The 24,310-nt window shown below is 41.1% G+C and overlaps 1 protein-coding gene across 8 annotated transcripts in view; it reads right to left on the bottom strand.

The window, feature by feature from the left end:
• LOC108714625 (inositol 1,4,5-trisphosphate receptor type 1) overlaps positions 1-24,310 on the bottom strand; it is a 119,069-nt gene that overhangs the window by 39,721 nt on the left and 55,038 nt on the right. For 2 of the 8 annotated variants that reach the window (XM_041590798.1, XM_041590801.1), the window contains exons 7-36: positions 20,918-21,016; positions 17,916-17,999; positions 16,059-16,205; positions 15,819-15,914; positions 11,236-11,280; positions 10,390-10,544; positions 10,159-10,258; positions 8,786-8,946; positions 8,508-8,649; positions 8,259-8,417; positions 7,593-7,765; positions 7,273-7,392; positions 6,977-7,171; positions 6,651-6,902; positions 6,355-6,496; positions 6,105-6,258; positions 5,801-5,991; positions 5,594-5,717; positions 5,331-5,385; positions 5,080-5,245; positions 4,843-5,001; positions 4,544-4,609; positions 4,330-4,467; positions 3,914-4,039; positions 3,618-3,818; positions 3,204-3,455; positions 1,828-1,953; positions 1,584-1,712; positions 662-688; positions 192-312 (exon numbers count right to left, since the gene is read on the bottom strand). In XM_041590798.1, coding sequence (XP_041446732.1) covers positions 192-312; positions 662-688; positions 1,584-1,712; positions 1,828-1,953; positions 3,204-3,455; positions 3,618-3,818; positions 3,914-4,039; positions 4,330-4,467; positions 4,544-4,609; positions 4,843-5,001; positions 5,080-5,245; positions 5,331-5,385; positions 5,594-5,717; positions 5,801-5,991; positions 6,105-6,258; positions 6,355-6,496; positions 6,651-6,902; positions 6,977-7,171; positions 7,273-7,392; positions 7,593-7,765; positions 8,259-8,417; positions 8,508-8,649; positions 8,786-8,946; positions 10,159-10,258; positions 10,390-10,544; positions 11,236-11,280; positions 15,819-15,914; positions 16,059-16,205; positions 17,916-17,999; positions 20,918-21,016 — 4,105 coding nt within the window. Of the gene's footprint in view, positions 1-191; positions 313-649; positions 689-1,583; positions 1,713-1,827; positions 1,954-3,203; positions 3,456-3,617; positions 3,819-3,913; positions 4,040-4,329; positions 4,468-4,543; positions 4,610-4,842; positions 5,002-5,079; positions 5,246-5,330; positions 5,386-5,593; positions 5,718-5,800; positions 5,992-6,104; positions 6,259-6,354; positions 6,497-6,650; positions 6,903-6,976; positions 7,172-7,272; positions 7,393-7,592; positions 7,766-8,258; positions 8,418-8,507; positions 8,650-8,785; positions 8,947-10,158; positions 10,259-10,389; positions 10,545-11,235; positions 11,281-15,818; positions 15,915-16,058; positions 16,206-17,915; positions 18,000-20,917; positions 21,017-24,310 lie in introns of all 8 variants that reach the window. The other 6 variants (XM_041590799.1, XM_041590802.1, XM_041590804.1 and 3 more) reach the window with 4 other exon arrangements.

The raw sequence follows: 24,310 nt of genomic DNA, 5'->3' as shown, positions 1-24,310 counted from the left end.
ATATCAGATTATTCTGTGTCACTTGTATATATTGAGAAACATTCTGCTAACATTCACCAGCAAAAGTTTAGTAACAGAAGAGGGGTTGAATACTTTTATTTACTCCCATAGGTACATGCTTACATTCCCCAGGTCACATTGCATCCACCATTTGGGGTTTTAAGACACCCCCATATTTTGTCTGCTCTTACCCACATCTGAAAGAACTCGGATGCAGCTTTCTACTGATGCTTTCTGGGAAGGCAGGAGCCAGTTGCAGTGATAAACTCTGAAAATGGCCTGCAGTAACTGTACAAATACTGGCTGCCGGGTCTGTAAGAAAAGTCACAAGTGTTTTTTTTTTCTCTGCTCAAACAATAACCAAAATGTTCATCTCTTCTCCCCCAGAGAAGTTTCAAATGATGACCTTCATGTCTAATCCATAAAAATAATGATTTCTCATTAGGCTAAGGAAAATTGGAAGCTAATTTCTGACGTGAAGTAGGGGTTTGTAATCAACCACCACATGAATACAATCACCAAGGAGAGTGAGAGAGGAATCACTATATGTGCCAAAAGATACTGTGCCAATCTCCAACAATCAAAATTAAAGTGATGCAACATCCCCCCTACCAAAAAAACAATTAATAAAAAATAGGACTTTTCACACCTCCCCAGTTACCTGATGCACCATGGCGAGCTTTGAAACCTGTGTTGAGAGCAATCAGATCAGCAACATTTTTAGCATGATCAACCAATATTTGTAACTTTAATGGGCCGGTTTAACCACAATTTTAGTTTCCCTTTGCATTTATTCAAGTATTAAGATGTAAGTGTGCAATTCTTACCTATTTGCCTTTATCCCCTTAGATCAGGGATCCCCAACCTTTTTCACCTGTGAGCAACATTCAGATGTAAAAAGAGTTGGGCAGCAACACAGGCATGAAAAACCAAAAAAAGGCTGTGATTGGCTATTGGTAGCCCCTATGTGGACTGGCAGCCTACAGGAGGCTCTGTTTAGTAGTACATCTGTTTTTTATGCAATAAAAACTTGCCTCCAAGCCAGGAATTAAAAAAATAAGCACCTACTTTGAGGCCACGGAGAGCAACATCCAAGGGTTTGAGGAGCAAAATATAGCTCACGAGCTACTGGTTGGGGATCACTGCCTTAGATTAAATAAAGGTGTTGCACTAAAGTACTTTTAAGTAGGGTTACAAAAACTGCTACCAAATGAAACATAATGGAAAAAATAAAACTGCCCCCCCACCACCAGAGGCATGGGGTCACCTTACCCATATGTAACCTTAGGCTTATTAACTGGCTTCTTTCTATCTAACCAGGCCCGGATTTGTGGCTAGGCCACATAGGCCTAGGGCGGCGAAATTTTTGGGGCGGCACACCACCCAGCCGCATCTTTGAAGCATTGGGGACTTAACGCTCCCCAGCACTTCTGCCTCAGCGAGCGCCACAGCCGGCGCTAGGACCCTGCAGACACAGGGCAGCGCCCAGAAACAGCAAGGGTATGGATCGTGCGGCCTTGGGGCGCTGCTTCGTTAAATCCGACCCTGTATCTAACCCATGTCTGTCCCTAGCCACCACATACCTGTAGAGTTGTGCTCTGGTCAGAAAACGGGGAGCTGAAGAAGGTATTCACTATGCTCATCACAATTTCCGTTACATAACGTTCTAGTACAATGTCAGCATGCTTGCGATCGCTCGTATTGTTACACACCTGAAGAACAGACACAATATACGATAAAGCCAAGGAAGACAGAATCTATAACAATTATATTTATACTGACCACAAGTTATGATACACAACCATTAGCTGCTTGATGAGTCCTTACCCGGCAGATGTCCACAAGGAAATTCTCAAACAATTTCCACATATGATTACTGGTATAAATTTCCTTCATTTCCACTTCTGTATCCACATAACAGTGATTGAGGAAATTAATGTATGCAATCTTCACCTGCAGAGAGAAGAAAAGTTTATCCTAGTCGCACTGCACCCAGGTGAGTATTCTCAATCTGCCTTGTAAATATCTAGAAAGAGTGCTTCTTAATGTTTTCATATACCATTATGCAATTAAAAAAGGAAAGATTAAGGGTTAGTTCACGAGGCGATTCGGAGAGATTTTGACGCGTGGCGACTAATCGCCTCGTCTTCTAGGCGACAATCTCCCTGAACTGCCTCAGCGTGTCTTCCTATAGGCTATAATGAAAAGTTGCCTGCGCTAAAGCACATGCGGTGCTTCGTTTTCCATAGTCACCCGAAGTTGCCTCACGGAGGAAACTTCGGGCGACTTCGGAAAACGCAGCGCTAAGTGGTGTATATTGGTATTAGTTTTAGGAGCTGGTCTCCACTAGACCTTACACCTATATACACCTATGACTAAGCGCCTGAGGGTGCGAAACGCGTAAGGTGGGCCTGGTGGGGTCAGTATGTATCTGAGTTTTAACGCTAATCTAAATAAAATGATATTTTTTTACTGAAAAAAGCCTCGGGACAGTTATCTTTTGATAAACGAATCTTTTGCATATAATTGCCTGAGAACTGGGGCGAGTCCCTTAGGCTTAACTAAGTTGGAAATCAGATGTGGACTCCCAATTGATGTATAATATAACTCCACTACACCTTATCATATATCTATGGGCACCATCCAGTGGCGTATGCAAGCTGGAGGGTAGTACAGATTCTAAGCACTTTTGCTATGTACATTTTTTTGTTTTTAAGATTCCAAGATGTTAAGGAAAATATGTACAGGTATGGGACCTGTTATTCCGAATGCTCAGGGCATGGGGTTTTTTTACCTAGTCTACTAGGTACTGAGTCTACTAAAAAAGCATTTAAACATTAAATAAATCCAATTGGCTGGTTTTGTCTCCAATAGGGATTAATCATATTTAGTTTGGGTCAAGTACGTGGATCTGTTTTAGTATTACAGCGAAAAGGGAAATCTTTTCTAAAAATATAGATTATTTGGATTAAACGGAGTCTATGGAAGACAACCTTCCCATAATTAGGAGCTTTCTGGATAACGTATCTAATACCTGTATTTTTTTTTACAATAATGCTACCAGCTGGTTAGTTAAAAGTCTGTAATTTAGTTGAGTAACTTGTTATAAGAAAGAGGACTGTTCTGAAGTTTCACTATTTAGGAAATACATCAGAAACCTCAGATGACTTTTCTCACATCAGAGCTCTTCTTTGCAAGCTCACCTCGGGAATACAGTCCTCGTGGGTCACCACGCGCACAATATCATCCAGTGGGAGCAAAGAGTTACACTTTATTTCTGTGTAGACATTTTTTCCTTCTGTACATACAGCCAACAACTCCACTAAGTGTATGTGATACATAAGTGGGCTGTTCTCGTCCATTCTCTCTCTTTCTGAGCGCATCATCTGCACCAAGGTTTGAAATGACGCTCTGTCATTGTAGAACACAAGGACGTCCTCGCCAGAGTTCACTAGCTGCCAGAAAAGGAATATAATGGAATAATCGTTTTACACATGATTACCTTCATTGCAAGCTTACACGATGATATACCAATCAACAAAATAAAATAAGGATAGATGCAGGTCACTGCATCACCAGAAATAGTCCCTCTCGTTCCATTGAACATGTGCCCGTACCTCTGCCATAACAATGTCCTGGCATTTCTTGATGAAACGGCCTTCAGCCTTCACAATAGTCTGCAGAAACTTTATGTACTGTACGTTTCTCCCATGAGTCTCAATGCAGTGAGCAAAATGTTGAACAACTCGCTCATTAATCTCGCTGCACAACTGGAAATTGTTCATGAAGATGTGCTGCATAGTGACTGCCTCCAGTATCTAAAGGAAGGACACAGCACAAAGAATAGTTTTAATCATTTATCAGAAGACTAACGTGCACTAATGTGACAGTGAATAAACAAGGCTTTGCTCACCCCAGGAGTTAGGAACAAATTTATATGTTTATGAAGCAGAGCCTGGTTTTGCTGGTTCCCAGCACAGAAGTTCTGCAGAAACTCGTGTGCAATCTTCATGATTTCCTGCATCCGGGTATCCTCAGTCTGCACAAAGATAGAGATAAAAAAAAGTGTATCTAAAGTCAATTTAGATGACCTGCATAAAGCAAGGAAACAGTGCAGTACTTTTGCAAAAAAGGAAGGCATTACAGACTCTCAAAACAGTTTTAACATTTTCTATACCATTTTGTACACCATTACTCATCTTTTCATGCCAAAGTAATGCCTTAATTCAATGTTCTTATTGAGAGCCATTCAGTTTATCATTGACCCACCCTGATCCAAGAAGATATAACTAATATATGCACCAAACATTAACAAAGCAACAATTTCACCTTTTCATAAGGAATCTGCAGTAGTTCCAACACCACGCTATGAGCTCCCATGTTCCTCAGCAGACGCTGCTGCTGCTTGCGATTCCTTCGCCCTGTTGTATTCTCCTGCACGCAAAGCTTGCTCAGTCTAAGGAGTATCTGCATAAAAAGTAAACCGCTGAAGTGTGTATATCTGAGCCATGCATTCACAATCATATTGGGGTGACAGGCTTACCTCTTTAACCACTCTATAATTATAGCTGCTTGTACTCTCCGATTTTTTTGATTTCCCTGGTGTCTCCTGTAAGTAAACAATGTCATGAACATGTGCCCAAGTGAGAGGTATTAGCAATGTTAATACAAGCCAACACATCTTGAAGAAAAACAATGTTTTTTTTTTTAATTGCAATTAATGTACCACCCATAACAAGAATAAGACCATATGATATATCAACTGCTCCATGAACACTAGAAGAGCAATATAATATAATCTGTGCAGAGAAACTGCAGCCTCTAAAATAGTATGATTACCACCTTGTTTGCACCCCCAGCTTGAGCTTCTGCAACTTCCTCTGGTCCTGATCCTTTATACACCCACAGTTCTGATTTCTCTACAATAGATCTCAGCTGGTCTAAGTCTTGCTTTATCTGCTTGTAGTTATCCACATCTTGGCTGGTAACTAGAAGTTGAACCTGCAGGAGAAGACAGTGATTAAAAGTGGCATTCAAACAGGACAGGCCCATCATTGAAATAAATACTTTCCCCCTGACCTGTTTAAAGGCCTGTAACACCTCCTGGCGTTGGCTGAAATGTCTAAAGAGCAGATGCAGGGCTCCAGAAACCAATGGAGGGTAATCGTGCATGGTGAGATGAAGCAATACACGGAGGAATGTGCGGCCTCCATCATCATCTAGATCCAGAGGTGTGTTCTCCTCACTGCTGGGAAACAGGAGATAAAAATCAAACTCCCTCTAGATCACTTTTCCAAATTATCCTGGTCTTACAACCGTTTTATACTTTCCTTCCACCAAAGATGCCTTCGGCCTGTTCTTCAATGTGCTCAAAATCCAGTGTCCCTGAAACACAAGTTCATGCAACTAGTTATTTTTTTATGCTGTACTTTCCCTTCATGCTTTTTCTTCCTGTGCACTTCCCAACTATACTCCAATGGATACAAGTAATGGACTTGCAAACAAGTCTCCTCTGCTCACTAAGTTCCTCCTTTCAGTCCAGTAAAATCAATTTGCCTGTCCATCTCTACTAATACAGACGCGTCTTGCTTACCCGGTACTACAGTTGTGGCCTCTGCGCTTCCATCTACGTTCTGCGCATTGCTTTCATCAAATTCACTTTTGAATATGCAAAGGAGACAAGAGATACGGTAATCCAGACGTACATTCAGGATGAACTAAAAGATAAATAAAAATTAAAGTAGATGATAGATCTATATAAACAAAGGTAGATGTAGAAGAGGAATGAAGTCAAGCCTACCTGCAAGATCTCTATGATCTTTAACTTTGTATCCATTACAAGTATATCTTCTTTCTCTGGTTCTCGCCGAGCTTTGATGGTCCCTTCAGGGGCAGCCATAGGTGTCAGTGGGAGGAACCCTCCTCCCCGTAACACAACTTGTGTCATCAGCTCCCCAACACCATGTATGGATCGCATAACATTGCTGCCACCTAAAATCAGAACATTTTGCTTACCACTGTACTGAAAGGAAATCCAGAAGGACAAGATGACACACATGCCTTCAGTAAGAAAGTAGAGACCATTACTATAGTTCTTCACTCACCTTTGCTTTCCTCCGCCTTACCAATCTTGCTAGAAGGGAAGTTGGCAATCAGATGCACACAATCTAGTATTGCAAGCAGGATCTTGGTCAGACGAAGGAGGTCATTAAAGTTATAGAATCCAAAGTATATGAGATTCCGAGCTAGGTTTACCACCTGTACAGCAATCATTTGGTGTGGGGTTAAATAAAAATCTTTTGATATACTTACTAATTTAGTTCTACACATGCAAGTAGCAAAAAAATACATCACCTCAAAAGTTAGCTTGTTCTTTTCCTTATCTGCAAATGGGAACCGCTGTCCAACCACATCCCGAAGATATTCCTCAACAAATTCCATAGTCTGTGCAAAGCGCTCCTTTATATCATCCCTTGATGTACCACTGCTGTCATAGCTAGAATGCACAACAAGACTCAATTAGCAGAGATAATAAGCCTTGGTTGTGATTATGGTATATACCCCTGTCCAATCTTATAACACAAAATTCATTGGTTTTAAGTCTAAAAGAATTGACTTCCCCATCAACAGTTTCCCCACTGAACACTTACTCATCTATTGCGATCTCAGATGGAATCTCTGACCAGAGACGGGCGTATTTCACGGGAGTCACCTGCTCCTGCGGGTCACGATCTACATGCATGTGTAGCATGAGTCGGCAAAAGGAAGCACGCAGATCAAATGGAAGATTCTCATCAGACATACAACGGAGTATAAGGTCCACATCCAACTGGCCTGAAATCTCATTTATGGCTAAATACTGTCGGTCAAGGCACATGCGGGCAAAGAGATTCAGTTGGTATCTACAGAAAAAAAAAGTATGATGTAGTTTCTACACTATTGCAACAGAAACCGCTCTTAAAATTGCTCCACTTGCCTGTAGTAGTTCAGAACATCGTGGTCCTCTTTTTGTCCCTCTTTTGCATCCTGTGCTAGTTCTCTTACACTTTTACTGCGAATCTCTTTGTTACTGGCTCTCCAGAAAAGCCAAACCTCCTCCTCATCTTCCCCTGCTTCTAACGGATTGTCACCACTAGCAACTCCTTCAAACTCAAAACGTGACAGAACCAACCTGGGACAAAAGTACACACAGTAAGGACACACATTCTAGCGCTACCTGAGCTGCATTAATGTAGAGCAGAGAACCGATTTGCAGCTTCTGGCATCTCTTACTTAGTCTCAATCAGGATGTCGGCATTGGCTGGGTTCAGCACAGCTTTACATATCAACTCCTGGGTGACTGGAATGGATTTATTCATAGATACGCAGAGATCAGACAGGTAATCCAAAAACCTAAAAAAAAAAGTAGGAAGCCATTAGTTCATGAAACCACCAATCCAACATTACAAAGAATTCACTGAACACAAACCATACAGAGTATTTAAGACAAGCTGTCAAACAATGCTACAGTTGCATTATCTTGTAATAAAACCTGAATTTACACACTGATAAGGCCTGTGACACTGCACCCAAGTTCATGCTGGTGTCCTCACCTTGGCTCCCGGTTCTTCCGTACCAGACTCACAAAGGTGTCAATCTCTGCAGCAGTGATATGTTTTTCCAGTAGCTTGCGATTATTGTGTAGCAGAGCTGTGATTGTATCTTCCGCCAACACATCATAACCAATCTGCTTTTGCATGAAACCAAACTGTTTGGCAATGTACTCCTGAAAACAATGTGCCAGAACAAGGTTATTATATATATTTGTTGTAAAAAAGAAAAAAGAAGGATGCATATGCATTTGATCATCTTCACAGATGCGTCACCACTAACTTTTTCATCAGGTTTTTCTGCAAAAAGACACCTACAGACCTCCAATGTAAAAGAAAGTGGAGAAGTGAAACAGAACACATTTTCCCTTCATTAATTTTTTGTTCCGCAGCTCTCAGACTTAAAATTTCTGCCAGTCTGGTTGGTAGGGATTAGTTACCTGGTTCAGAGTTATATAATGGCCAATGTTTAGACAAACTGACCGTGTGTTAGCACTAGTGGTAACCACAGTCAGATGGCATGCTGTGAATATTTAGACATACATCTAGAGTGTGCGAATATATGGGATGTAATGCCTTAAGAGGCCATACTTATGCAATACATTAATCTCCATGGAATACCGTAAAATGAATGATTAACTTGAAACTATGGTGCAGGGTAAAGATCACCTGGTTTTTTCTGTAGTCTTGCTGAGAATGCCTTAAAACCCGGTAGCAAAGTCGGCAGATATGCCGAAATGGTGCATGTCTCTGGTCTCCCAGTTCTTCCAGACGCAACATCGGACCATCTCCAGAGTCTGTAAACGGAGCCTGTAGCAGCTTGAAGATCTTTATAAAAGGAGATTAGACCAATACTCAAAACAGTGGCACACGATTGAACCAACTATGTATTAAAGGGTAATGTATTTGGAAATTCACCTGCTTAAGAATATTTTGCTCCCGCATTAGTTTCTGGCGCTCCCTGTTGGGTTTATTAACTAAGACTTCAAGGATGTCCTGACCAGAATTCACCAAACCTGTCACAAAGTAAACCAACTCCTCCAGTAGCTTGGTAACAGACCTATAAAAAGGATAGATTTGAAAGAATATGATTTTATCTTCACCAACTGTCACGCTGTCTACCTCCCCCCCCCCCTTTGCCAAATTTTCTTCAGGACAGAATCAAGCAGACTTACTAGCCTCACACAATGGCTCACCTTCTTTCATTTTGTGTGATAGTTCCCTTTTCCAGTTTTCCAGCAATAGAAGAGAGCACCTTGCTAGCATCATTTGCAAAATCCAGATCCCTCACTTCAGCTGGGGACACAGGGACGATGGCAAATGCTTCCTTGTCTTCTTTCACTGGGGATGTACCAATCTATTGGATGCAAGGAGTTTCAAGTCATTAGGAGACAGCCTTGCCAATAAAGCCAGTTTTTTTCTAACCAGTGCTAAATTACACTTCCCCACACTCTGATGCTAATCATATCTATGTCCAAACAACTGTGGATGTAGCAGGCATCTTTTTTTTTAAACTTGAATTTCATCATAAATTCACATTTGTCTACACTAATCTGCCACTGACCAGCCTATTCCAGATCCCACTTATAAAGGATAACACATCCTGCATTAATTCAATTGTTCTGCATAATTTTATATCAGCAAACAGATGCAACCTTACAATGTTCTCCTCCTCTAGATCATAGAATAAATAAGGATAAAGTATTGTTGTAAATGGTTTAAGCACTGCAGTCAAACCACAAGAAGCCAGAAAATTGCAGTTTTTGTTATAATACATAGAAAAACACACTCCGATTTTTAAGAGGCACATCTAGCAAAGGTCGCATTTCGAATTCTTATGAGTTTTTAAAAACTCCCCATAACTCCCACAAATTCAATCCAATCTAAACTTATTAAAAAATTGGAAAATTTTAAAACTCGGATGAAATAAATCAAGCCGAAAACTCGAATCGAATTTGTTTCAAATTTAAAAAACTCGAATGTCAGAAAGGCTGCAAACAACTCCAAATTGATCCCTGGACCTCTCCCATTGACAAACATCAATTTGGCAGGTTTTAGGTGGTGAACAGCGGAATTTGAGTTCTTAAAAGGGCCAGATTATGATAAATCTCAAAAATCAAACTCGAATTCTTCAAATAACTTGAATTGAATCTGAGGAACTCCCTAGTTGGTTTTGACCATAAAAAAATTAGAAAATTTGAATTACGAATTTTCAATTTGACCCTTGATAAATCTGCGAGGGGATAACCCAAAACTCACAGGTACAAGGAAGTGACCCTGGTGTACAATACCTTTGTTGCTTGAGCAGTAATTCTCCATTTGAATAAAATTATTAAGTATAAGTATTAGTAAGTATAAATTCACTTACTGGTATAAATTCACTTACTGGTTGAGGTCAGTGGTCCGGGAGCACAACCCCTGAACCCCGCAGCTTGCGGTCCAAATGGAATGCATTTTTCTAGAATACCATGTCGATCATTTGCAGCAAAGCAGTTATAACAAATAAATATTCTAGATAAATCAAAGCTAAAGTCTAATGTAACTTTAGAATGAGGTGCTTGGCACTCACCCTCAACATGACTGGTTTCTCCTCATCTTTGTCTATAGGACTATTCGTGCTGTGTACCCAGGTGTTCGTACAGAGATGCCGCAGTCTAACATATGAATTTCTGGTAGACAAAAACAAAAAAAGGTGATTAAATGATCATTAGGCAGGGCATGTATAAAAGTTAAAGTATCTGTCCCCATTATATGATAAATCAATGCACAAGGGTTTCAAAAAAATACACAATTTCCTTACCTGGGTACCAGACTGTCTCCTCCCCTCAGAGTAGTTGGGTCCAATTCAAAGATGGAGGAAATGTCATTTCCTTCTGGGACAGAAATCAAGGTGCACATCATTTTCTCTGGTACCATCTGCATTCTGGCATTGCCTGCGTCTGGCTCTGCGTCTATCTAGGAACGAAAGTGTAGAGCGTGAGATGTGGAAACAGACAGGACAGCACAAATGTTGTAGAATCCCTAAATACTCCGCTCAGCTGATTTTAGAAAAAGAGGATACCCTTCTATCACCAAGACTAGGTAACGGTTATAATGCAAAATCCAAAAAGTAGGCTGCTAACATAAAAAAAAAAAAAAGATCAAATTAGTACGATGTATAACACCTCAAACTGAAGATACAGGCACAGGATAATGGCTAAGGGGTCCCTATTTAATCCCAAACTCTAGTTTCTTCCTCATGCTTTGAGGTTATCAAATAAAATGGGTTCCATCAGTAGGCTACATGCCCATTCCATCTCAAACGATGAGTACAGTTAGAAAACAGCCACAATGCAGGGATAAAATATATGCTTGCCCTTATATATAAGCAGTCCCACATGCAGCTTTTGGCTATTATAATAGGATTTTATCAGTTGCCACGTACAGGGTAATATCTAGACATTGCTAGAATAGGTTAGAAGCTGGGAAAATATGGGATGGATTGGCTGAGAATGCAAGCCAAGGGCAGACTGAGCAGGTACTGGGAGCAATGAAAGGGTACAGCAAACCAAACTGGGAATTATTTAGCAGGCATGGGGTTATCTAGGTAATGAGGACAAGGATCTATAAACCAGATACTTGGGTCATCTAACTTTCCTGTACTTACTGAGACCTCAGACTCCAGGCACCCTGCCTCATAGTCAGGATTTACCTGGTGAAAAAGAACCGCAAGGTGAAATTGGGTTGGATCTAAGGAGAATAGAGGGGAACCAAACCACAACCTGCAAACACTGATAGGTCTAAAGCAGATCGAGATCTACCAGTAGACCTTTAGCAGGTGATCAGTAGATCTCTAGAAACTGTCAACAAATAGCTTGTCTAAATCATCCTCCTGTTTAATGCTTTCCATTAAGATATTTATTATGATAAGGTTACATAAGAAATAATTGTTTGATAAATAAAGCAATATACATTTTCTCATAAATCAATATTTGAGTTATATTTTCAATGGAACAGAATTCCAACAATGCTTTTATGGATGTAGATAATAATGGGACAACATCACTAAAAGTAGACCTCGCATTAGTAAAGTATGGGCACTCCTGGACTACATCATTCATGGCATTCTGTAGTCATGTTTATGTGACCCCCCACCTCCCCAAGGGCCAATACATGAAAATGGAAGAATCCATCTTCAATCATTTCCCATCATAGTTGGCAGAAATTGCAAGTCTCACAGCACCCTTTAGCAGTTATAAACCAAAGCACAAAGGCACTTTTTGCTCTCATCACAAACATTATGCCTAGACAGCACTGGTGAATATTTCTAGACAGGATTTAGATGATTACAGTTGATTGTTTAGTCTGAACTGGCTTGCTGTAGTCCAGCTACCCAACTAGCAGATCAGCAGCCATTTAGAATATTCAATGGTGGCTGAAATCAGGCTCATGGAAAGGTGTAGCTCTAGGGCTGTCAAACAGCTCATAAGGAGGGGGGCAAGAGAATGACTGCATAACAGGTAAGCCCCTGATCCTGCTGCATTCTCTGCACAGTCAGTATGTGAATATGACTAATTACATATTGTTCAGTAAAGTAGATTGTTTTTGGCCCTGCAAGTCAAAAAGTGGTTCACTTTTGGTCTTCATTTCTTTTTAAATAGTTTTTGAATTATTTGCTTTCCTCTTCTGACTTTTTTTTCTAGCTCTCAGGCACTGACCCCCACAGCCAAACAACCGTTTAGGTAAGGACCAGCACTCCAGTTTTTCTTCAAATAATGTGATTTATTTCAACATGCTGTATCCAACGTCCAACAGTCCCAGTGGGGACCGAAACGTTGGATACAGTATGTTGAAATAAATCACATTATTTGAAGAAAAACTGGAAAGTTTCTAGTTCAAAGCACTACCTGGCTACTAGGGTAGTAAACTTAAAATTCCAAACTGGAGAGTTGCAGAACAAAAAGGTAAATCATTCAAAAACTGCACATGAAAAATGAAGGCCAATTGCAAATTGTTTCATTATAGTGCTCACTACAATATACTAAAAGTTAATGGAGTTCATACACAGGGCCAAACACATGCAATGTGTGTCGAGACTTATTGTGACATTTATAAACCCCATATTTATCATGGTAACAATTCTCTTTACAACCCACAGCACAGGACGATATTTTGGGGGTTATGTGAATACAAAACTTGCTTGTCTAGCTGCTATGGGTTACTAGAGGAGATTTTTACAGCAGTGACTGTTTTATTATAAGGCCAGTAAAGGTTACTGCTGATTTGTTGCTATGGGTTACCACACCAGGGCATGATTTTCACTGCGTGCAACACCCAAAGTATACAGGTACGCGTAATAAGAAAACTGACAGTTGATAGCCTAGTAGTCAGTTTCCCCGTAAGGCTGGCAGTTCATCTGTTTTTTAAGGTTTTATTAAGGACATAAACAGAAAATAAAGAACATACAATCAGTTAGACAGCAGCAATTACGTACAATATTAACTAATACAAATTAATCACTGCCTGAAAATTGTATTGATAGCAAATAGGAAGACAAGATAGGCCCATAAAGGTCTTCCCATATTCAAGCTGCAACTAAATATTGAGCATTCAATAACATGGGACTTTAGAGGCAGACACTAGGAGATGGCAGAGATCCAATGACGCCACACTATAATATTTATGTGGACACCCCATAGTCCCATAGTTTGAGCTGTTTCAAGAGGAGCATTTGATTATAGATAGCTATTTAGCAAGAGTAAGGGTGTCTTGGAATATCCAGTGTAGAATGATGCATTTTCCCACACACATTGCTGCTTACATATTGGTTTTAATCTTTGGGAATTACAGCTGTGTGTGCGAGATATAAAATATTCACCATGCAGAGAATAATTCCCCATAACAGGGATTCAGAAAATAACAGAGATCGGTCTCACCAAGCTTGGACTGGCAATTTGAAAACTCTAGCGAATGCCTAAGGGTCTGCTGCAGGCTTCCTAGACTAGCAGTTCATATTGGACCTATGTGAGGGCCACTAAGCCTTTCTGTACATGATATATTAGGGACTATTTTTGACCATGGGGCTGATTTTCCAGTATTGACACTGTACTGCATCATTATAGTTGCGCATAGCAACCAATCAGATATTTGCTTTCCTCTTTTTAAACTGACTATAAAGGTCCCCATGTCTGGAGAGGTTGTCAAAAAAGCGGATCATTCTCTGATATGCTCATCTTTAAGGCTAAAGTATTGAATGAAAACAATGGTAAATGCAGGCATTCGGGACTTGGATTGTATCAACAAGCTCCAGTCCTCATCCTAACAGGATTTTTAAACCCGTCCAATTAATATTTGCCCATATTTGTTTTCAGACAGATAATGGTCAGGCAGGCCCGTCAGAGGGCCCCATACACAGGCCATTAAGCTGCCAACTCTGTCTGATGGACAAAAACAGCAGCTTTTATCGGGTAGTGCATGGCCACCTTAATTTGCAGTAGACTGATAAGAACCAATTGTTGACTGGTTGCTATTTGTAATCTGATACAATACCCTATATTAAAGGGATACTGTCATGGGAAAAAAAAAAATTTCAAAATGAATCAGTTAATAGTGCTGCTCCAGCAGAATTCTGCACTGAAATCCAATTCTCATAAGAGCAAACAGATTTTTTTATATTCAATTTTGAAATCTGACATGCGGCTAGACATTTTGTCAATTTCCCAGCTGCCCCTGGTCATGTGACTTGTGCCTGCACTTTAGGAGAGAAATGCTTTCTGGCAGGCTGCTGTTTTTCCTTCTCAATGTAACTGAATGTGTCTCAGTGGGACATGGGTTTTTACTATTGAGTGTTGTTCTTAGATCTACCAGGCAGCTGTTATCTTGTGTTAGGGAGCTGTTATCTGGTTACCTTCCCATTGTTCTTTTGCTTGGCTGCTGGGGGGGAAAAAGGGAGGGGTGATATCACTCCAACTTGCAGTACAGCAGTAAAGAGTGATTGAAGTTTATCAGAGCACAAGTCACATGGCTTGGGGCAGCTGGGAAATTGACAATATGTCTAGCCCCATGCCAAATTTAAAAATTGAATATAAAAAAAATCTGTTTGCTCTTTTGAGAAATGGGTTTCAGTGAAGAATTCTGCTGGAGCAGCACTATTAACTGATTCATTTTGAAAAAAAATTTTTTTCTCATGACAGTATCCCTTTAAGTGAATGATAAAGGGTATCATTCAATTGATAAAGGATACAGTACCCGAAACATGTTGTGTTTGCCACTACTCGGAAAAAAAGTTTGTTTGCAGTAATCTCTGCTGGAATTCCTTTTCCTTCAAGTATATTTGGATCACATGTAGCAGTAGCAGTAAAGAGCAACCAATAAGGAATCGGAGATACGTTGTGTGAATAATTCGTACTGACCACCATCCCCCTTCTCTACTTGCCCTTTAAATACTAGGGATGCACCGAAATTCTACCAAATCTGAGCCTTTTTCAGCAGGATTCTAAAGAAAATTCCTAGCCAAACCAAATTCTTGGGGGAGATGGGACACAAAAATAGCGTCAGCACCACATGACAATGCTCGCTGCTCGAAACCCAGCTGCAGTTTTTAAATTAATCCTAAAAGTAATTTGCGTATGCAAATTAGGGTTAGGATTTGTCCGAGTTCTGCATGGAAAAAAGGGCACCAGGTATATCCCTATTACACAGCACACATACACAGTCAGGTCAACACAAACACCCAGAAAAAAAAAAGAAGAGAGATCCTAAAGCATCTGCCTCTTCAGTTATCAAGGTCATGTTAATAAAGGAAAAATCATATGAATTGCTCATTCATGTTTCCCTGACAGTAAATCCGCTTTCAAGTTAGCCATCTAAGTCATTAAGCACCTGACAATACAGGCTTTGATGACTAAAGGTTTAATGGCCCCTGGAACAGGAGCAAAGCTGTTTCATGGGAGTCCTATTCCTCCATCTGCTTTCATAAAGGACCAGTATCACCTTTTGGTTTTGATGTTTTGATTTCATTGTGCAGCTAGCAAAACTATCACATATACCTAGTGAGCTGTTGCCTGCTCTGCAGCTATACTGCTCTTTGTAATAAACACCAAAACGGGAGAAACAGACAAGCTATCTCTGAACACTTTGCAGTGTGGATCTGCCCTAGTACAAATTTGATATTAACTAATATATTACAACACTACATGAGGAGGAGATTAAAAAAAAAAGTTTATAATTGACCTTCGAAAAACAACTCACCTCTGCCGCCAAATAATGCCCTGTAGCCAAGTGCTTAAATCGGAAGAGGCTGTTCCAGTAGCCAGCACCCCCTCTACAGGGGTCATGCTGCACAACCTGAAATAGAGAATCAGCATAACTCATTTAGGTATTTAATGCTAACACTGTGTGTGCATACTGTGGACTTTGCTTAGAACATGGGGATCATTTACCAAAAATGGTAACATGAGATGGACACCCACAACTCTAAATCATACCAACCTCAACCTCCCATAGTGCTTTTGAACTTGTTGCAGAAGTAGCTGACTGGCGGCCTGTTGTCCTGAGGAATACATATTGCTTCTTTCTGTGCTCATCACATGTCAAAAACTTTTCTTGCTCTGCATGGAAAAGCCGCACCACGTCACCCTGTAGAGCACAGTAGATACAGTTAAGAGCAGAATAGATGAAACACCAGATACTATACTGGAGAATTGGTGACTAAAATAAAAGAGCCAGCGCCAGAGGCACGGGAGACAGACAAACAGGCAAATAGGGTAATATCGTTTTGCAATGTTGCCACCTCTTGTGTAGGGAACAGATCGCTTGTTACACCATATATGTGTGACCTTCCTTTACTGTCAACCTCCACCAAAAAGGGTTAAAAAGACTCTCCTCAAGAGCTTGTTTAGATGGGTACTCACAAACAGGTAATATCAACTTGCACGTAAATTCTGAAGCGCTTCCCTTCGTGTAGAATGGCAATGGTTAAAATAGAGCATATCTATGCACCGTCCAACTGGAGGCCCCCCTGATTGCACCAGTCCACAGCAACAAGTCCCAAGATGATCAGGCTTGGGAAAACGAATATAAGAATGTTTGCGTTCGTTCCTTGTATGTGATGGTTGTTTGCGTTCGTTCCTCGTGTGCAATGCTCGGCGCCTACCAGTGACGTCACCTGCCTTACGCGTTTCGTCTTGCGACTTCCTCAGAGGCTTAATTTTGGCTGCGCATGCGTTGATCTTTTTTACTAAAAGATCAACGCATGCGCAGCCAAAACAAGCGTAACAAGCGATCTGTTCCCTACACAAGAGGTGGCAACATTGCAAAACGATATTACCCTATTTGCCTGTTTGTCTGTCTCCCGTGCCTCTGGCGCTGGCTCTTTTATTTTAGTAACAGAATTTGCGGACTTGAAGGGATACAAGTGGGAGCCGGCTGGGATCTGTGGACACAATCAAACCTTGGGCCTATCTTTCTGTTTAAGATATTTCCTGGAGAATTGGTGAGATGTGTTGTGGAAGGTAAGCAAGGAATGCTCCAACCCAAACACACAACCAAGTCTTGGGCAGCCCAGTCTTACTATGCCACCTTAGCTTTATTACATTTTATCTCTGATCTAAAGAGTCTATAGTGCAGTAGTACAACTTTGCATCATCACTTTGTGCCTGTCTGATTTTCCCCAAAGTCTTATGCTGCAAATCTCAACGGTTGACACTGAAGATAGTACAGGGAGTCCTCAAGTTTTATACACCCGACTTACATACAACTCATACTTACAAACAGAGGCTATTACAGTAATGTACTGTGGTTTGCTTGGCTTCTATTAGCATTTAGCTTTAATAAACCACCCAACCCAAACGCCTCTTGCATGAGTTGTCTACAGCGGAGAACAAAAAGGTAAAAATACATATGCGCAGAAAGGTAAAAATACTATGTTAAGTCAACATCTGTCTAAGTTGCATTTAAGTAAATGTATATGTTTTAACTTACATTCAAATTCAACTTACCGTATATACTCGAGTATAAGCTGAGTTTTTCAGCCCCCAAAATATGCTGAAAAACTCTACCTCGGCTTATACTCGGGTCAAGCGCAAAAACGGTCGTCGGCGCCTTAGAATAGTAGCCGGCGCCTAAGAATAGTCATCCAAAAACGAGATTGAAACTTACCAGAAGCTGCTGCATTTCTCACCCTCGGCTTATACTCAAGTCAATAAGCTTTCCCAGTTTTTGGAGGTAAAATTAGGTACCTCGGCTTATACTCTGGACGGCTTATACTAGAGTATATACGGTAAGAACAGACCTACAGACCCCCTCTCATATGTAACCTGGGGACTGCCTGTATTCACCTCCACTCACCCCTTTGAGAATGTCATCTTTGTTATCGCTCCATTTCATAAACAGGACAATTTTCCAGCTAGTGTTACAGTTCACAGAATTCACCTGAAAGGGAATAAAAAAAAATCTAAACAGATTTTCCCACTGGACGCAAGCAGACACTCTTCTTTTATGGCCTCTTCTTTTTGAATCCTTGGCCTCCAACCCAAATATAAGCATTTTTTGTGCTGAAATACAGCCCATGAGTGCAATAATAAATAAATGGGAAGGCAGTGGAGAAAATGCAGTGCATCATAATCCAAATATTATTTCTTAAACATTCCCAGATTCCCATACCTTTTATCAGATCTTTTCATAAGAATAAAAATCGAGCATTAGTGCAAACTGCACGATCACTGGCCAGCTCAGATAAAAAATTAGAGCAGCTTGATGCTAATAGCAGCACAAAGACCACTGACAAGTCAGTCACTCTGTGTTGTTGCCCTTACTTTTATGTCATATGGGTGACCACACAAGTTGTAAGGTAAAAGCCTGCCACTGTATATTGCAGAAGAAGGCTTTTTCACATGTTTTGTGCACTATTGGGTTTCATGAAGCGACTAAACACTTTGCCCTTCGGCATTAACATCTGTATATATGTCAACGTACTTGTATTTAAGAAAAAAAAACAAGCTTTTTGTCAGTCCCTGCTGTGACTGTGTCTATTTCAATAAACTGCAATTCCAGGCAGCTGAAAAATAAAATTTTTGTCAAGGGTTTGAGGGGCTGTGTGTTAAAGGAACAATAACACAAAAAAAAATTAAAGTTTTTTTTAAAGGAATGACAATATAATGTACTTTAGACATACAGTGGTAAACTTGGTGTGTTTGATTCAGAAACACAATTATATTTTATATAAACAAGCTGCTGTGTAGCCATGAGGGCAGCCATTCAAGCACAGGATACACAGTAGATAATAGATAAGTACTGAAGAATCCCATTGAATACTACACAGCTTATATGTTCTCCGATGCATATCCTGTGCCTTTTCTTCCTTTTCAGCTTTGAACGGCTGCCCCCATTGCTACACAGCACATTGTTTATATAAACTATAGTAGCGTTTCTGAAGCAAACACACTTAATTGTGCCAGTGCAGAGCTCATGCTTGGAATTTAAATCGTCATCACAATAATCCAAACAACTAGGAAATGCTTTCAATTACAGTCTGGGTGATGAACAGTACATAGTAATTACATCGTAATGTAGGCATAATTCATCTAGAACAGGGCTGTCCAACTGGCGCCCCCCCCTTCTGTGGCCCCCCCACATGCTGTGTTTGCTTACCATGTGTAAACTTTAAAAGGTATCACTACAGAGAGTAACTAGCCCCTGCATTGTTTAAACCTCAAATTCAGACTGTAATCCCCTGTATCACACTTGTGATCCCCCTGTATTGTTCACACTTGTGACACCTCTATTTTTCACATCCTAAAGCCCTGTACTGTTCACACCTGAGACTTGGACTGAAACTGCCCACATTGTTCACCTGTTCACACTTTATACAAAATGCAAATGGGGCACCAGCACAACTGTATGTAGTACATATTAAACTGAAAGCTTTCCCTGTCTCCTGCTCTGTTCTGCCTTCCCTCCCTGTGTGCGCCATTCTCTGCTTGCCGAGTGCTGCTTGTGTGCCCCATTCTCTGCTTGCCCAGTGTTGCTTGTGTGTGCCATTCTCTGCTTACTCAGTGCTGCTTGTGTGTGCCATTCTCTGCTTGTCCAGTGCTGCTTGTGTGTGCCATTCTCTGCTTACCCAGTGCTGTTTGGGTGTGCCATTCTCTGCTTACTCACTGCTACTTGTGTGTGCCATTCTCAGCTTGCCCAGTGCTGCTTGGGCGTGCCATTCTCTGCTTACTCAGTGCTACTTGTGTGTGCCATTCTCTGCTTACTCAGTGCTACTTGTGTGTGCCATTCTCTGCTTGTCCAGTGCTGCTTGTGTGTGCCATTCTCTGCTTACCCAGTGCTGCTTGGGTGTGCCATTCTCTGCTTACCCAGTGCTGTTTGGGTGTGCCATTCTCTGCTTACTCAGTGCTACTTGTGTGTGCCATTCTCAGCTTGCCCAGTGCTGCTTGGGCGTGCCATTCTCTGCTTACTCAGTGCTACTTGTGTGTGCCATTCTCTGCTTGCCCAGTGCTGCTTGGGTGTGCCATTCTCTGCTTGCCCTACGCTACCTGTGTAATGTAAGCCTGTTAGGGGCTTGTTTTTGGGGTCTGTTTGCATTTGGAAATTGTTGTCACGGGCCCCTAAGGTGTTTAATCATGTGTTGGGGGGTTGTTGTATTATCCACAGGGGAGGATGAGGCATATGGATTTAAGGGCATATTTTAACATGACTTCAGTTTTTCACATGAGTGATATCCCTAGAGTGAGCACCAACCATTTGTTTTTGTTGGTGTGCTACCACCGTTAATGTGGATATGATCTTAAAAGTTCTTGTGTGGTTTAAAACAGGGAGTGGCCAACACTGACTTCTATTATTGGCCCTCCACCACATAGGCCAGTAAAATTCTGGCACTCGGTACCACAGAAGTTGGACAGCACTGATCTAGAAGAAGTTAAACTAGATGTACTTGACTTTTTTCAACCTGCTACTTGATCCAGAGGAAGATGAAAAACCCATCTGAAGCCTCGCCAATTTGCCTCAGAGGGAAAAAATTCCTGATTTAAAGATGGCAATTGGTCCAGTCCCTGGATCAACTTTGTACTAAGAGCTACTTTCATTAACCCTTCCGTTAACCAGCAAAGACAGGTCTGTTAATCAGCTGCCTTGTCTTACATTGTATCAACAGTCTGCACCACCAGGGCAGAGAATAGAAAGGGACAAACTCTACTTTCAATAGCAAATACATATACAAATAACTTAGAAATCATAGAAAATTTGTTAGAAAGTTGCTTAAAATTGTTTTCTTTAATTAGGTAAAATTTGTTTCTTGAGTTGACATTTCCTTTAGCTGTGTTTCCATACAAGAGATTATATATACCTACCTCGTTGCACCCTGGGTTATCAGATAGCTGGTGGCTGCTGGCATGTAATGGCTGCCCAGCATTCACTGGGTTAAGGACAACTTTATCTCCAATTACAACCTGTAGAAAGAAAGTCAAGTCTGGAATCAGCTTGCTTCTTATACTGTAGTTAAGTCAGTTATAGCTCGTGGTTCTTCAGGTTTTTTTCATTGTATGTAGAACAATCCACCAAGATAAAGCTGGCCTATAACAAAGAATACTGAAAGGTAACATGACCAACATGTTTTATATTGTTTAGCCATTATATTAAGATCAAAATATGCCCCAGCGCTGCTTTGAATTCTTCAGTTTACCTGAAAGTTACCAAAGTATGAGAAAGGAATCGTTAATAAAAAAATAAAAATAAAATAAGTTGCATAACGAGTCATGAACGAACCATGGGTTAGAAGTAGGTATGCACTTTTTTGGATTCGGCCGAACCCCCGAATCCTTTGTAAAAGATTTGGGCAAATACTGAACCAAATCCTAAAGTGCATATGCAAATTAGGGGTGGGAAGGGGAAAACATTTTTTACTTTTTTGTGACAAAAAGTCACGCGATTTCCCTCCTCATCCCTAATTTGCATATTAAAATTAGAATTTGGTTCGGCCGGGCAGAAGGATTCGCCAAAGCCGAGAGCGTTTCGCCAGCGTTAGCCACTTTACCCTTTAGTAAATTTCCCCCTCAGTTTCATGTTCTACCTCTTTCTAGCTTCAAATTTCAAATGTTGTACGGTTGTTGGGAGGTCACTGACCCTGGCATGCAAAAATAACTACAGCACACAAAATTAGTATTGTTATTATGTATTACTTGTCCGGGTTACCTCTTCTGTTCATCTTTCAATCAGATACCTGCTTAAATCCAAACTGAAGAGCTGCAGACCTATAAGCTAAATAATTCAAGAACCATAACAAATATTAAATGAAGACCAAATGCAGAAGGTCTCAGAATATCACTGTCTACATCATACAGCTAAAAAACCTAGTGGAACAGCAGGGGGGATAGTGCAGCAGTGGAGTAATGCAGAGAGAATAGTGGGCCGGCAGTAGGTGGGCCCTTACCTCTTATTTTGGTCTTCTGGTATATCAGACTCATATTGTTTAGCAAAAGTGTATGTAAACATTAGGGGCAGATTTATCAAGGGTCGAATAGAAAAATTGAATTTAGAATCCAAATTTTCTTGTTTTTTTATCGGCAAAACTGTCAAATTCTACTAGGGAATTGTTCAAATTTGATTAGAGTTTTTTTTAAAAATTCTAATTCGATTTATCATACTCTGGCCCTTTAAGAATTCGAATTCGACTATTCGCCACCTAAAACTGGCCAAATTACTGTTTTAGTCAATGGGAACGGTCCTGGGATCAATTTGGAGTTGTTTTTTCGGAGAAAAAAATTCAAATTGAGTTTTTAAAACTCGAATCAAATTCGATTTGAGTTTTCGGGTCGATCCTATTCAGGATTCAGTTTTGCAAATTCAATACTTTTTTTCTAATAAATTTTTAATAAATTTCGATTGGTCGAATCTCGAGTTCACATGAATTCGAAATTCGACCTTTGGTAAATGTGCCTCTAGGTAATTTACTAAACCAGTGGCGTTAACTAGATATTAATCGGCCTCGCAGCAAATTATTTTTCAGGCCCCACAGCAAATTAATTTTCAAGCCACACAGCAAATTCCTTTTCAGGCCCCCCAGCAAAAGGAGATTGTGTACTCACAGTCTCTCTCTCTGGTAGCTCGGGGGACACAGGGAACCATGGGGTACAGCTGATGCCATTAGGAGGTAGGACACAACAAGTTACTAATTTACAACCTACTTCCTTCCTTCTTTGGGACAAAAGTGAACTTGAAACTTATCACTTATATAACTGAGAATAACAGAAGAAGGCCTCTATAGAGGGAGGGAAGCCATGTACCCCCCAAACTAACAGCGAGAAAGATTTTACGGTGCGTACACAAAATCTCCTTTTCTCTACTTCTGCTTTGGGGACACAGGGAACCATGGGGACGTACCAAAGCTGTCCCCCTCTTAAGGGTGGGCCGAGGCCCTAAGTGGAAGAAACCACTGCAGCTTAAAGCACCTTTCTGCCAAAGCGTGTGACATGTGCCGCAAAAGTATTGAAATGGTAGAATTTTGCAAAGGCGTGGAGAGAGGTCCACTTGGCTGCTTTGCACAGTTGTTCGGCTGAAGCCTGATTTCGGAAGGCCCAGGTCGTGCTCATCCCTCTGGTGGAGTGAGCCTTGTGTCAATCCTTGTGCTACATATGCTCCGTGTACAGTCTGTTTGATCCATCTGCAGATTGATGTCTTTGTTACAACCGCTCCTTTTTGTGGTCCGGAATTGAGAACGAAGAGTGAATCTGTTTTTCGGATTTCACGAACCCTGTGCAGGTAGAATTTCAGTGCATGTACTGGGTCCAAGGAATGAAGTGCTGCCTCCTTGGGATTGGATGGGGAAGGACAGAATGTGGGAATGGTTATTTCCTGATTAATATGGAATGCTGAAACCACCTTTGGTAGGAAGGTGGGTACTGTGCACAGCACTGCTCTATCCGAATGAAAGGTAAGGAATGGTGTCCGGCAGGATAGAGCGCTGATCTCTGAAACTCACCTCGCTGAAGCAATGGCGATTAAGAGGACAGTTTTCCATGTTACCCACTGAAGAGGTATCAATGCTAGAGGTTCGAATGGAGCTTTCTGAAGTTCTTTTAGGACCAAGGAGAGATCCCATGTTGCCACTGGTTTACGAAACGGAGTGGCTACATGTGCAACGCCCTGAAGGAAGGTCTTAACATCTGATAAGAGTGCCAAGCTTCTCTGGAATAGGATAGGAAGGGACTCCTGACAGAGTTGCTTGAACTAGAGATTCAGACCAAGTTAGAACTGCTCTGCTAACCCACACCATGGCTAAAATCTGGCAAAGCGCCGTACCAGAGGCTGAGAATAATGATCGGAGTAGCCCGTCCATTTTCTTGTCCATATGGTCTTTAAAAGAGGAGGCATCTGGGACTGGCAACGCGTGTTCTTAGAAAGCCGTGAAACCGGGGCATCCCCTGAGGGTGGTGACACCCACTTTTCTGTAATCTCCGCAGTGAATGGATACAACTTGAGGAATCCACAGTTTGGTTGAAAACGGCTTTCAGGTTTGTTCCATACCTGTTGAATTATCTGTTCCATCTGAGAATGAGTAGGAAAAGTTGGAGAAGATCTACTGTTTCTCTTAAGGGCTAGTCCACACGGGGAGATAGCGACGCGTTTGCGGTCGCGACGACAAAGCGCCGCGACAGTCGCCGCGACAAAGCGCCGCGACAGTCGCCGCGACCGGCGCAGGCGACAGTTTTGTATGGGCACCTATGTAAAAACGCCTGTGCTAACCA

The sequence above is a fragment of the Xenopus laevis genome, chromosome 4L, assembly GCF_017654675.1.
Source record: "Xenopus laevis strain J_2021 chromosome 4L, Xenopus_laevis_v10.1, whole genome shotgun sequence".
Classification (NCBI taxonomy): Eukaryota; Metazoa; Chordata; class Amphibia; order Anura; family Pipidae; genus Xenopus; species Xenopus laevis.
This window is presented reverse-complemented; position numbering and strand designations above follow the sequence as displayed.